Here is a 14,950-nt window from a genome sequence, read left to right on the forward strand (position 1 = left end):
ATAGGAAATTGGGAGTGGTGCTCCATTCACTTCCCCAACCCATGGACAGAAACACAGGCTTCTCCCGTGACTTCAGAACTTCTATAATATGGGGATGGACCCGGTAAAGATCCAAACTGGACCCGAAACCTCAAGGCTGTTTTCTCTAGGTGCAGGAATGCCCTTCGGTTGTTTTGGCCCAGTGTTCAAGGAGCTGGCTTTCACGAGGGAATCTTATGGGGCAATCCCTCCTTTGTCTTGAAAGGTATGGAGCTGCCAGTCCTGTCCGGTAAAAGCAGGATCTGGGTACCAGTGGGATGGAAAAAGACAAAAAGTGAATCAGTGAGCTAGAGAGAACCCAGGGCAATTAAGGAGGGGTGGGTGGCAAGGTGGTGGGGTAAAATGAAGAGTGCAGGGGCTTTATATTGTAGTAAATTACATAATGATAGCCTGTTTTCATTTTCAGCAGGCAGCAAAATTCATGAAAGTTTGGGGGCGGGGCGGGAGGGAGGAGATGGAGGGCAGTCTATTTTAGAATTGGACTTCTGAAGTGTCCCATAAAATTGAACTTTCAAACAGAAGTTCACAGCTAACAAAAGGGTGGGGGAGATTATGGATTTCAAAGATATATATATATATAAATAGAATATTCAAGTGATACTAGGCTCTCTTTCACAGGTGTCAGAAGATGCGGAGAACCCACCAGCCCCTTCTCCCCTCAGATGAGGGGGAAGTGGTATTAACCTGCCTGCCTTACTTAACACACAGGATGTTATTCACCTTGCTTTCAAGATAAGTCAGATAGTAGCTGGGAAAAGGCAAAAAAAAAAAAAAAAAGCCCGACCATAACCAGATGTACTAATCATTAACTCTGCAAAGAGGGCAGGTGGCAGTCACTAGTTTATTCAGCCAACTCCAAATCTCCAACCTTCCAAAGGAATCAGAATGTAATCATTCCTTTGCAAATGTAGTCTGTTAATTATTTGCTGCCTCCTGAACCACCACTCCCAATGGGTCACTTCCTCCACACCTTTGATTGACTGCCCTTCCCCCCCTCTTTTTCTTAGGATGGGAGGAAAGGCCCACAGTTCATTCATCATTTTTAAGGAAAGGGGCTTCAGTTTAACAAACCCTACAGTTTAGCTGGGAAATCTTCAGGAGAATATGTTTCTCTCTGAGCTGGGGGGGCCTTACCCCCCTCATTTCGGCAGTCATGCACAATAGGGGAGTAGCACTTACTCGGATCCAGCAGCCATATCGGAGTAGGATGTATCTGGTGTGGTGACTCCCAGAGGAATTGCAATGCTCATGACGTCCGGCACAGCGAAGGTGGGGATCAGGGGGTCCACTTAATGGAGACTGACCACTCTGAGAGCGGGGGTGAGCCGCAAAGCATCAACCAACATGTCACGGACATGAGGAAACCTGTCACGGAGATGAAAGAAATGGTCATTCGTTATCAGTTTGGCCACTCGGTCAATGAGCCATGTTCTCTACTGCTCATCCCTATGAACCATGGGGTTTTTCAATCAATCAGTGTTATCTATGAAGTCCTCCTGGATGTGATGCACTGTCCTAAGTGCTTAGGAGGATGGTCCTATGGGCAGTTTAAACTTAGCATTAAGGGAGTTGTTCAGTTCCACATACTCAGCTGAGTGTCCAAAAGTGTTTGTTAAAGTGAACTGCAGTGCCCGCTTGCCCGCAAAGTAGGAGACCACCCTTTCTACTTTTCTGCTTTCCCTAGGGAGGTTTGTCAGTCACTGAGACAGAGTCTGAGTGGCTGCTGTGTAGCCCAGACCCTTCCAGTTTCCTCTGCTATCAACAGTTCCCCTGAAACCTATTGCTCACCAGCCCCAATTCCTGGTATCAGGCCAACGACTCACTGGTAAGTGTTCTTTAATTACAAGCTGCCTAACTGCTCTAAACGCTAAGGTTTTGCTAAACTGCCTTTCCAACAACCTTATTGTCCACCCAAACCCTCCTCTCAGCTAGAATTAATTTCTGTTTTACTAACAACCAACAATATTATTTCTCCCAAATTAAGCAGTGTTAATTAGCACGCATCAATCTGCTTGTTCTGACTGGTGCCAGCTGTTTCTTATTCACATGTATTTTCCCAGACCCCCTCTTCCAACCATCCTACCCCCAACCTGAATAAGATAAAGGGGATGAGGTATTTACTTGGTATTGATTATCAGGTAACCAATATTGTCCAGAAGCGAATCAAAGAAATATTTAAGTTACAAACTGGGGAGTTTTGTGATGCAGAAAGATTAGATAACTCTAATGAAAAAGCACTCAACTGAGATCTAAGGCTAACTGAACAAGAAAATGATGCACTGATTCATTAACCATGAACTAGCGGAACCAGGAACAGGAAGAACAAGATTAATCAAGAGTAGAGGTTTAAGTAAGGGGTGGGGGTGGGACGGGACATTAGAGTGGCCCAAAGCAGATTTCAAGAATTCAAGAAAAAAAAAATAATAATTCTTTGCACTCAGAGTACTAAAATCTCCGGGGATAAAATACACCAAAGGACCCTAAGCGATATCCTGATAAAGAAAAAGACTAATTCCTCAGTGAAGAGACAAGTAGCATTCACTTGGCTTTAGGAGTTCATGAAGGACACGCTCAATCAACCTATGGTATTTACTGAATACTTACTGTGTGCACAGCACTGTACTAAGCACTTGGAAAAGTACAATGAACTCTCCGAGGGACAGGGACCAGGTCTAATTCCCACCTGTTTATTCTTTCCCAGAAGTTCAGTACCATAACAACAACTACTACTATTACTACTGTAGAGTAGATATAATCCCTGCTCCCAAGAAGTTTACAATCTAGCTGGGGAGACAAGCACTAAAGTCAATTATAGATAAGTGGAAGCTACAGGGTTCAAAGATGTGTACATAAAGTACCCACATGCTTAGGTGAAGCAGAAGTACTGAAGTGGCAGTAAAAGGATAAATAGGGAGGGGAAAATGAGAGATTAACCCCAAAAGCCCTCCTGGAGGAGATGAGATTTCAGAAGGGCTTTGAAGGTGAGGCAAGCTGGTGGGCTTTTGAGTGTGAACAGGGAGGGAGTTCCTGGCAAAAGGAAGAGTGTGAGCAAGAGGCTGGCAATGAGAGATATGAGGCACAGTGAATAGGATGGCTTGAGGGGAGGAAACATATGAGCTGGGGTGTAATGGGAGAGGATGGAGGATAAGAAGGGGGGAAAGAATGGACAGTGCCTTAAAGCCAATGGTCAGGGGTTTCTGCTTCAAGAGGAGAGGACTGGGCAACCACTGGAGGATTTTGAGGAATGGGGAGACATGAACAAAATGATGCTATAGACAAACAATTTGGGCAGCAGAGTGAAATATGCACTGTAGAGGAGACAGGCTGGAGGCACGGAGGTCCACCTCCACTTTTTATTAAGGTATGTATTAAGCACCTGCTATGCGCCAAGCACTGGGGTAGGTGGAAAATAATCAGGCTGGAAACAGTCCCTGTCCCACAAGGGACTCCCAATCTTAAGAGGTAGGGAGCACAAGTGGTATGAGTCCCATTTCACAGATGAGGACACTGAAGCCCAGAGGAGATAGGTGTTTTGCCCATGGTCACAGAGCAAGCCAGTGGCAGAAATGGAACTAGAACTTGGGTTGCAACTCCCAGTCCCATACTCTTTCCATTGAGCCCAACAGTAACCTTTGGACAGACAACTCTCAAAACATATGGGGAGTGGAGGAAGATCAGTTGGTGACGGGACTGCCTGCCTTTTGGAGAGATTGAGGAAAAAATGGGGAACATGTGAGCTGGGGGAGGGCAGTCGAAAGGCTAGTGGAATGATGTTTTGAAGATCATAGTTCTGCAAGTGACAATTTGTCATTCTTAGTGTGAGCCACGAGTCAGAAAGGGGTTATACCCAATCTGGTTTGCCTGTATTTGCCCCAGCACCTAGGTATGTGCTCAATAAATACATACCTTTTATCAGGACAAACAATATCAAAGACATTTTAGAATTCATAAGACTTGGAGAAAAGGAACCTCAAAACAAATCTGCTGCATGAGTTCAGTGTGCCGAGAAAGGAAAAGGCAGGTGAAAAGCCAACTACAGAGCTTTACAGCTATCAGGTCAATCCGCCACTCAAATAAGTTGGGCCAAACCAAACTGGGTGAGAATTTGTCCTCTAAAACTAATCTTGATATAGGAAGAAAACTATTTTGGACCACTCAAATACAGAAATTAGGCTTCTGTTTCTTTAAAAAGTGCTACTAAGTAAATCAGAAAATATTCAAGAAGTCTGGACTTAAGGAAATTACCAGATCAGGGATACGTGTCCTCAATTAGCTGCCAAACGTATTAAATCATTGAAAATGACATCTAAGAAACACACAAGGATGTCTCTCCAAAGCAAATAAATACTCCCAATCACCACAAAGGGTAAGATGTGTGACCTGGAAAATTATTATTTGATCTGTTGAACAATCTAACTGATAAGAGAAAGAACACAGCAAATCTGATGTTTAAGGAAAGGGGGAAGGACACAAAGGGGGCAAGACATTCACTGGGTGCCCGGCACAGCTACATTTGCGAGGGAAAGTCCGGGAACGAAGGAAGTGATGCAGTCTCTGTCTATGAGGAGCTTGACTTTAGTGGGTCAGTTTTAGTACCATATGGCTGCCAGGACTTAATCCATCCTGGGTCTCCACCACCACTCAAGGTAGATGGCTATCTGTTCTATGTAATATGGGCTACATTTGTGGCATTCAGGGGCAGCATGAGGCGAAAATAATTCAACAACAGCTGCCTGCTTTGGATAGTGGGTTGCTAGCTAAAGGAAAACACCACTGCTGGAAATACTGCAGAAGGCACTCTTAATGGTTCACCATCATTATCATTTCTCTGCTTTCTTTCCTTTAAATCTTTCTTCCTGTAATTTACACCCATTTTCTCTAGTTCTGTTTTTTGGTGGGGATGGAAAACACCTGCCATTCACTTCACTCCTCTAACTCTCAATTGCGCTCTTCCTATTCCTTCATTGCTGAAAACCCAAAACAGTATCTAGTGACGACCAGCTTCCTTTGTCAGAGGGAAAGGGAATTCAGAAGAGATTTTGTGATAGGAAGCATCTGAGGGAAAACATCCTCAGTGTGTTGGCTATATAATTTATATAGCTGTGCATTCAAAGGAGTAGATACCCTGTTCTCTGTGGTGTGCTTAAATTTTGGAGTTGAAATCCTTGGAGAATAGGTACCAGCAGTGCCAACTCTTTATTCTGAGAGTGGAGGGTGAACTTAGGGTGGGGAGAGAAGTGGGAGTCAGACATATACAGGACTCTGGAGGTTGCTACAGACATAAAAACATGTACAGCCTCACAGCACTTATGTCCATATCCGTAATTTCTTTATTTATATTAATGTCTGTGTTCCCCTCTAGACTGTGAGCTCCTTTTGGGCAGGGAGTGTGTCTACCAACTCACTTATATTGTACTCTCTCAAGTGCTTAGTAAAGTCAATAAATATGATTAATTGGGAGAGGGAGAGAGAGAGGGGGGAGGGGGGAAAAATGGGGAAGAGAGAGGGTGAAGCGGGGGGAGAGGTAGGTCAGAGCTTGAGGCTGGAGATGGGTGAGAGCTGCTGCCTGGAGCCTCATTGCAGCTTAAATTTCTGGCCAACCCCCAGTGTACTCAGAAGGGCGGGGCAGGCCACCCAAAAACCTAATGACTTCGCCTCCCTTCTTCCTCTGCCCCAGCTGCCCATTCCGTGGGAATACTACCTCCCGTCATCCCTGCTAGGAACTTGACTCATTTTGTTTGACCTATTTAATGCAATAAGGCACACTTCCATAGCTGCTGTCAGACCAGGCTACTGGGCCTCTGTGAAACAATCAACCCCTAAATCCCCGATCAAAGCAGTGTGTACTAGGGGAAAGAACATGGGATAGACAGTCAGAAGACCCGGGTTCTAGTGCCAGCTCTGCCACTGGCCTGCTATGTAACCATGGACAAGTAACAACCTCTCTGGGCCTGTTTCCTGCCTCTAGAACTGTGACTTCCTTGTGGGCAGGTGAAGCAGATCAATCCGGGAGACCATCGTGGCCGAGGAGGTGTGGTTTAGTAGTCATGTTCGGGCTGAGTCTCGGCACGTATGCAGGACTGGGGACCTTGGGATCTCTCCCCAGAAAAGGGAATGGATGCTGGTTGGCTAATCTCTGCCTGTCTGTCTCTGTATTATTCCACGCCTGTCTGTACTGTTCTATGCATGCAAAAACTCTCTAGTAAGGATTTGTAGTATTGCTATAGCCATCTCCATGTGGTTGGTGCTACTCTTGGTGATGCCCATGGAATCTGAACCTGAACTCTTGACCCCTGAGTTGCAGGGTTGGGTGGTGGGGGCAATGAAAACAGCAGATAACGTGCCTACCCACTCTTCGGTACTGTTCTCTCCCAAGCGTCTAGTACAGTGCTCAACACACAGCAACTGCTCAATAAATACCCTTGATCGATTGAGCTGTAAAACAGGGTAGACATGGGGAAGCTGCATGGCCTAGTGGATACAGTATGGGCCTGGAGTCAGAAGGTCATGGATTCTAGTCCTGGCTCTGCCACTTGTCTGCCATGTGACCTTAGGCAAGTCAATTCACTTCTCTCTGCCTCAGTTACCTCATCTGTAAAATGGGGAGTAAGACTTGCGTCCAATGTGAGACGGGGACTGTGTCCAACCTGATTTGCTTGTATTCCCCCCCAGTTCTTAGTACAGTGCCTGGCACATAGTGAGCGCTTAATAAATACCACAGTTATTATTATTACATGCTCTCCCTACCTCCTAGAATGGAAATGCTGTGTGAGGCAGGGGTCACATCCAGTCTGATAAACGTGCATCCACCCCAGCGCTTAACAGCTAATAAGTGCTTAATACAGGACACAGTTATATCACATTCAGCTCCTTAACTCCGGCAGCATTACCTATGAGTAAACTGACCATATCAACAATGGTACTTATTGATCGCTTACTGTGTGCTGAGCACTGGACTAGAACTTGGTTTCCTATAAATCCAGAGTGAATTTAAGGTGGGGGACGGGGGAAGAGGGAAAGGTAAGGAGGAAGGAAGGGCAGGGTGCTGATCCTCCATGCGATGTTTTAGGGGAGGGGGAGGTAGTTCAGGACTGTCGGGACAGTCTGGGCCAAGACCTTCTGGGATGTCCCGAGACAGGAGTTCCCAAACAACCTATGGACTGCCTCAATTGGAGAGCGAAAGGAAATGTCCCGAGTGCAAGCCCTGAGCATGATAAATAAACCTTTCCAGTCAAGGATGAAGAAATCACATGAATCCCTCCCTGATCCAACCAATTTCGGATCTACAGTAAACAGGTTTCTGCATGCTGAGTCCAATGTTTGCCAAGAGCACTCAGCACAAGGAATATTCTAGCTTCCAGACTGGGATGGGCGAGACAACTTCTGGACAGCCAAAATAAAGGATTTCCCAAGGGCGAACACCACCACACAGGCTGAGTGGTGGATCTGCCGATTCCATCTCTGTGTTAAATGACTACCTTCCAAAATTAAGCACTGACCCACTTTCTGAACATTCCTGTTCTTTTGTACTGCCCTTATATTTCGTCCATTTTTATCCACTTCATAACCATACACTACACATCAGACCAGCATATGTAGTTCTCCCATTAAATTTCATCACCTGCATTCTAAATTATGATTTGCTTGTGCAACTGAAAGGGACACCAGGACTTTTAAATGTAGGAGCTGGTTGCACAACCAACTTTTGGGGGGACCTTCAATAACAATTTCTTTGACTCTAAATGTCTCTCCCTAAGTAAAATCAAAAAATCACATAGCCACCCAGCACGTAGTAATAATAATAATGATGATGGCATTTGTTAAGCGCTTACTATGTGCCAGGCACTATGGTGTTTGGCACACAGTAAGAGCTTAACAAATACCACAATTACTATATTCATGTTTTTAAGACTTTAGGTGATTCTTGAATCAAACATGCTCTAAGTGCAATGGCACCTAATTTGCTGCTTTTACTCTAAATGTTTGCACAGCAATGAGATTCCCACTGCCAGACACAGAACTTTCTGCAGTTTTATCTGATGAGAAGCAGCATAGCCTAGTGGAAAGAGCATGGGCCTGGGAGCCAGAGGGCCTGGGTTCTAATCCCAGCCCTGCCAATCGCTCACTGTGTGACCTTGGGCAAGGACTTCATATCTCTGGGCCCCAGTTTCTTCAACTGTAAAATGGGGATTAAATCCTACTCCCTCCTAGTTCAAAGGTGAGCCTCATGTGGGACAGGGCTCCAACCTGATTAACTTGTATCTACCCCAGCATTTAGAACACTGACTGACACATAGTAAGCTCTTGAATACCACAAAAACAATGATGATGATAATAATAATGATGACAAAAATAATCAGATGCTTTAAAATCACAGTGAACGGAATTAGCTCTCATCCTTTACAGGTTGCACTCTCTCAATATGTTCGCTTACCCAGAACATTTCTTTGCAGTTGATGAAAAAGCACCCGTTAAACAGCAATACAGTCCATTAAAAACAAATAGAAAACTAAAGAGTCATGGGAATTCATTTTGATTCAGTCACCTTTATATTGACCAGTGGATGTGAAGTCCCAATAACCTCTCTGCCAGCGTCTTCTGAAGATCTGGGGAAAGTTGAGAGACAAGTAATTAGGACTGAAGGAATGCCATAGGGGGACGCTGAACTAGGTACTGTATAAACCTCTCCTAAGCAATTAGAATACCCTTCATGGTAGTTGGCTTCACTCTTTGAACACATTCTGGCTAGCTGCCCCCTCATAGTTAGTTCAGTATCATTACCTTCTTTGCCCTGCTATGCCAAATCCAGCACCACCTCCTTCCCATGAACCCTCAGGCCCAACCCCATTGACCAATTTTCCAGAAAAGTCAGGAGATGGAAGAAAGGAAAATTGCTTCTTCTCTAACACTAGAGGGAAGAAAACTGAATAGCCTATCCTGTCATTGGTTGCTCCACTCTCCCATTTCTATTTCCCTTAAGTCAGAACCTTCAGTAACTCAGCTACATTTCCCGAGTCTCCTCCCATCTTTTTCTCTCTCAAGCTTGGGGCGGGTGGCGGGGGGAGGAGGAGAGGGAGACACACATGGAGGACCTTCCTTTCGCTCTGCCCTTTGCCCCAACCCAGTTGCTTCCCTGGTTAAATCTCACTCACTGGATGGGACATAAAGGGCATAGCAACTACTGTTTGAGCAAGTTACCACATCTAGGCAGAAAGGAGAGGGACATAATTGAGGCCAACTCCTGCTACAGACAAGTCCCGTGAAACTTTTGATGACAATACGGTTGCCTCAGTTCTAGAGACAGGGTCAAAACGGAGCAGCTACCAATAAATAAATACATAAAATAAATAAACGAGGCGGGTGACTGGAACTTTCAGAGAAAATGGCTGATAGTTCCATTCGTAATCAAGCAGTGTTCCGCTGCCCCTTAAAGAACACATTTTCCCATCTATTCATATACCAAATTTAACATTAGCTAGAAGGTATTACAGTAAAACCTGAGCTTCTATAGAGAGCATTATATAATCCCAGAGAGGCTTTCATCACATTTCAGTTACCAAGCACTTCAGATCAAATATATTTTACTGATATTATTTTATAGTATTCTTAATGAAATTGGGGTACGCATTGTGCCTGACAAATAATTTATCTTGGGAAGAGCACGGTTATCTTCAAGATTTAAAAATAAGGAGGGCCAAGATATAAAACGGTTTTGTCAGAAGGGCGTGGACGTTCTACAAAACGTAGGCTCAATTAGTCAGTTCTCCCAAAATGTGTCTTTTGACTACCCGGTTTGGACGGAATGCTGCTGGGGGATTAGGGAACGTTCTTCCGACAACACGCGCCTATCTGGATAGAACGTGATGTGATGTCGGAAGAATCGGCTGTGCGCGTGTGCGCAGAGTTGGTCAAGGTGAATGGACTTTGATGTGAGTTCTCCTTAACGTGAGGTTCTTCAAAGAATGTAACTCCCGCGTTATAGGAGAACTGACTGTACTTACTTTGATTTGTATTTTAGAGTAGATTCAAGATGAGGAGAGGCAAAATATTGAAGCAGAAAAACGAAATTACCACGGAGGGAGCGGTATCCTTTAGGAGTGGTAAGGAAGGAAGGAAGGAAGAACAGAGAGAGAAAACGAGAGAAAAAAAGGGTGTATGAGTGCGAGTAGTAAAGAGACCATGACTGCCGCAGATTCTGAACTTCTTGTCAGCATCACAATTCCCAGAAGAATCCAATAAAATCCACATGGAGCCACAGGCTGTTGTTTGAAGCAGGTGTGGAATCAGAGAATCTCTCGGCACTGAACACCCTCTAGGAGTCATCATCTATGCACTGTTTCCAGGGAAAGGAGTCGAACAGAGCATGCCAGACACTTGACAGTCACCCCTGTCCTTTAGAACAGGATTTCTCCAGGATGGCAGAGTCGCCTCAGCAATTGTCATTCTGATGATCCCTTCTCCACATGACTTACAGAATGCAAGGCACTCATGATCTGTCTGGCCACTCCCAGAGAAGATAAACAAAAAGTGTTACAAGAGCCAATTCCAACACAGATTTCAGAGAAAGATATTGCATCAGCCAGGTGAGCCGGAAGCAGCTGGGAGACAAAGTCCAATAAGCAGCCAATCCAGTGAAAGAAACTCTGAACAGGTCCACTTCAGTAATCCTGTGAAGAAGACTGGCAGGAAGAAGAGTGCCGCTTCAGAAAGGGAACAGGCCTCATCTGCTTCAGAACATCTTTGTACCGGGGCTTCGGACCTTGGACATTCTCCCAGAGATGATGTAATCCTGATGAACAAGATCTGCTGCCAGAGAAACAATTGTTAACAGCCTATGCAGACAGCAACTCAGCCAAGGAGTTCTCTCTGATTAACTCCAAAACCACTCTATGTGCAAAATCTCTCTCTCTCTCTCTCTCTCTCTCTCTCTCTCTCTCTCTCTCTCTCTCTCTCTCTCTCTCTCTCTCTCTCTCTCTCTCTCTCTCTCTCTCTCTCTCTCTCTCTCTCTCTCTCTCTCTCTCTCTCTCTCTCTCTCTCTCTCTCTCTCTCTCTCTCTCTCTCTCTCTCTCTCTCTCTCTCTCTCTCTCTCTCTCTCTCTCTCTCTCTCTCTCTCTCTCTCTCTCTCTCTCTCTCTCTCTCTCTCTCTCTCTCTCTCTCTCTCTCTCTCTCTCTCTCTCTCTCTCTCTCTCTCTCTCTCTCTCTCTCTCTCTCTCTCTCTCTCTCTCTCTCTCTCTCTCTCTCTCTCTCTCTCTCTCTCTCTCTCTCTCTCTCTCTCTCTCTCTCTCTCTCTCTCTCTCTCTCTCTCTCTCTCTCTCTCTCTCTCTCTCTCTCTCTCTCTCTCTCTCTCTCTCTCTCTCTCTCTCTCTCTCTCTCTCTCTCCCCCCTCCTTCTCTCCTCCTCCCCACCTCCCTCCTCCCATGCCCCACAGCTTTGGCCCATCTCTCTGAGCCCTCCCTTTAATTTACTCTTCCAAAACACCAAGTGTGTGCCCACACGCATTTTGGAGTCTCCCAGATGGCGGTTTTAAAAAAACTAGCAAAGCTTACAGTTCTTGAATCACTCTTTTAAATAACAATCAGAGCAGGGAGGTAGGATTTTGAGCTTTTATGAAGAGAAGAAACAACTAAAAGAATTAAACCTTGATTCTGGAATTTTACAGTTAACTTCCTCACCCTATTTGATGAGGAAGTACTCCCTTCTCAACATCCTCTTCTGAAACCCAAAGTCTGGGCTAAACATTTTAGAGTCAGAAAAAGCCCACACCATATCTGTATCTGTGTCTGTGTAGGGGGAAACATTTCTCAGATGCACACACACACGTCCATATGTTCACCAGCTCTTGGTCAGATAGGTTGATTTAGCAAAGATTCAGGAAAGGTTTAGGAGTTGGTGGGTTGAATACCGGTAGGAGCAATGGACCAGGGCACCTTCACACACAAGGTGGGGCTTACAAAAGCCATTTAAGTAATCCCAATGGCAATATCATAGTGTAAGATCTGAAAGCATGACTAATGCCTAACCTTCCCCTCAGCTTAACCCTCACGTTACTATTGCTTTGGGATCCAGTTTTAAAATGCTCTTTGTGATTTTGAAACCCTCTTCCAAATTACACTGGTATCTCATAGGCCTTGCCTTTCTCTATTTCCTTCCTTTCACTCAGCCCCCTCAGGCCCTTTATTCTCCATCATTAATATTAAAACCAAAATTGGAAGAACTACTGAGTGACTAAACCATCATACCCTTGCCACTAAAGGTAGATGGTTCTTCAGTTATCCAATAAGACTTTTGATAATTAAATTCTGCAAATTTAAAAAAATCAAAACACTGAAATGCCAGCCAAACATTATAAATTCACTTTCCTTCTGATGTACTAGTTCTGAAAAGCACAGTGACAGCACTGGAAACAAGTGACCATCCTATTCAATTTCAACACCAAGGACATAAAAAAGTATATAGTCTTCCTCCATTTACAGTAGAAGCTCCTTGTGGGCAAGGAATGTGTCACTTTGTTATTCTGTACTTCCTAAGCACTTAGTACAGTGCATCAAGTGGGCATTCAAATAAATACAACTACAATTCATCACCAAGTATATATATTTGAGGACCTAGACACTATACATACAGAACCATAAGGTTCAAAAAATTCTTACTAATTTTCACAGTAGGAAGGAATGCCATTAGATTGAAAGTTCCTTGAGGGCAGGGATAGTGTTTTATACCTCTACTGTTCTCTCCCAAGGGCTTAGCACTGTGCTCTAAACACAGTAGCAGGATAAACACTATTGATTTATTTAAGTGGTCCTAACTCTTTAAGCAACTGCCAAGAAAAAGGAGCCCTGTGGAGCAGATAATCTCTGCTAATCAACTTCTAAATGACTGTAAATAAAGTCTCTTCACCCCACACTGACCTAAACCCTATTTGTTAGACAAAGTGGGGAGAACACAAGGGCAGCAAGAAAGATCTGGTGGGAGAAAGGGAAAGCAGGTGATAAAGATGGGTTGGAAGCTCCTGGGACTGGAAAATGAAGGCCAGGGAGAGTGGGAGAATGAGCTGGAGAAAATGAGGGAAGCAGAAGGAGGATATGATCTAGAACCAGGAGAAAGGGGCAACAGTCTACAGTTAGGGTGAATGAAGGGATGGGGGCAGAGGGGGTGGGGAGGAGATGGGAGGGAGAGGAAGAAAGACTGTGGAGAGACAAAATCACAGGGGTAGTTCCGGGAACTAGGCTGGAGGAAACAGAAGGGAGATGGAAGGGGAAGATGGGGTGACCTGTGATCAAGGAGCAGCACAAAGAAAACTTGCCCTGTCAGGGACACGGCCTAGTGGAAAGAGCACGAGTCTAGGTTCCAATCCTGGCTCTGCCACTTGGCCGCTGTGTGACCTTGGGCAAGTCACTTAACTTCTCTATCTCTCTGTAAAATGGGGATTAAGACTGTGAGAGCCCCTTGTGGGATAGGGACTGTGTCCAACCTGATTATCTTGTATCTACCCCAGCAGTTAGTACAGTGCCTGGCACATAGTAAGCACTTAAGGAATACCACAAAAAAAATGCCTGCCTCTCCCACTAGATTGCAAGCTCCTTCACTGGACTGTAAACTCCTTGAGGGTAGGGATTGTTTCTACCAACTGTATTGTACTGTACTTTCCCAAGTGTTTAGTACAATGGTGCTGCACACGGTAAGCAGTGTGGCTCAGTGGAAAGAGCACAGGCTTGGGAGTCAGAGGTCATGGATTCTAATCCCGGCTCCACCCTTGTCAGCTGTGTGGCTTTGGGTAAGTCATTTAACATCTCTGGGCCTCGACTACCTTATCTGTAAAATGGGGATTAGGACTGTGAGCCCCATGTGGGACAACCTGATTACCTTGTATCCCTCCCCAGCACTTAGAACAGTGCTTGGCACATAGTAAGCACTTAACAAATGTCATCATTATTATTATGAAGCACTCAAATACCATTGTCTGATTGATCTACCAATCAATGGTTCGTTCAATCAATCAACTGATTCGACCCATTTCCTCAGCTCATGGCCAAAAGGTAAGCGGCAAGTTAAAGGAGGGCCTTGATAATCCATAAACTGGAAAATCAGCCTCTGAGTAATGGAGAATGACTGTAGGGAAAAGAAAAGGATTAGATTTACAATCTGAGGACAAGTGATTAGCATGCACAGGGTTGAAGTATTTGGCAGACCCATTTAATTTAAGAGCTAAATTTAAGGCTGCCAGGCTCTTCCACTGAATCCTTGAATTGTGCTTCCCCTTTCCCATGTTCCAACCCTGTATTTAATCCCTTCTCCTACCAGAGAAGTGGGATATGAACATTATGGAGACTCAGGCAGAGCACCTTCAATAGTTACAGCAGATTTAGATTTAGGTCACGAGGAGAACGACCACTTCACAATCTTCTAGTTTTTCCAACCTACTTCTTCCACTCCCCATAGCTCTGGTCAAACTGAACTAGCCAGGATTCTCCTAATGGAGTGAGAGGAGGCTGGCTGCCTTCACTGCTTTAAGAGGCTTGCCTCCTCCAGGGCAGGAAAGGGTGGTAGACTGATTTCTAAGTTCCTCATACCAAGGGAATGTATTACTTAATTTGTCCCAAGAAAGACCAGGAGTTATACTCTGAAGAAAAAAAAAAACCCCAAAACAAGCACTTCATATTCTAACCCATACTGTAATGCTTGCAGTCTGAAAATGCCTCTACTCTAACTTCTCAGGCTGTTGCTTAAACTAATCACTAAGTGCTTAGAGGCCTTCATTTTGGGACTAGTGGGAATGCTCTGAACACTGTTAGAGCCAGGAGCCTGAAATGGGGAAAATCCACAGAACATACAAGTCAACAACCTGACTGCACATGTTCTATCCCACCTGGCAGACCAGGTGTCTCCTGTGCAGGAGTTGGGAAGGAATTCA

General features: G+C 44.8%; 1 protein-coding gene across 9 annotated transcripts in view; it reads right to left on the reverse strand.

The window, feature by feature from the left end:
- The window catches only part of SETD5 (SET domain containing 5), a 103,468-nt gene that overhangs the window by 54,592 nt on the left and 33,926 nt on the right, over positions 1-14,950 (reverse strand). For 4 of the 9 annotated variants that reach the window (XM_038772399.1, XM_038772400.1, XM_038772398.1 and 1 more), the window contains exons 2-4: positions 10,111-10,842; positions 8,585-8,645; positions 1,219-1,404 (exon numbers count right to left, since the gene is read on the reverse strand). In XM_038772399.1, the coding sequence (XP_038628327.1) occupies positions 1,219-1,289 (71 nt within the window). In that variant the 5' untranslated portion in view covers positions 1,290-1,404; positions 8,585-8,645; positions 10,111-10,842. Of the gene's footprint in view, positions 1-1,218; positions 1,405-8,584; positions 8,646-10,040; positions 10,846-14,950 lie in introns of those variants that run through there. The other 5 variants (XM_038772394.1, XM_038772392.1, XM_038772393.1 and 2 more) reach the window with 5 other exon arrangements.

This window comes from Tachyglossus aculeatus, chromosome X1 (assembly GCF_015852505.1).
Source record: "Tachyglossus aculeatus isolate mTacAcu1 chromosome X1, mTacAcu1.pri, whole genome shotgun sequence".
Lineage (NCBI taxonomy): Eukaryota > Metazoa > Chordata > Mammalia > Monotremata > Tachyglossidae > Tachyglossus > Tachyglossus aculeatus.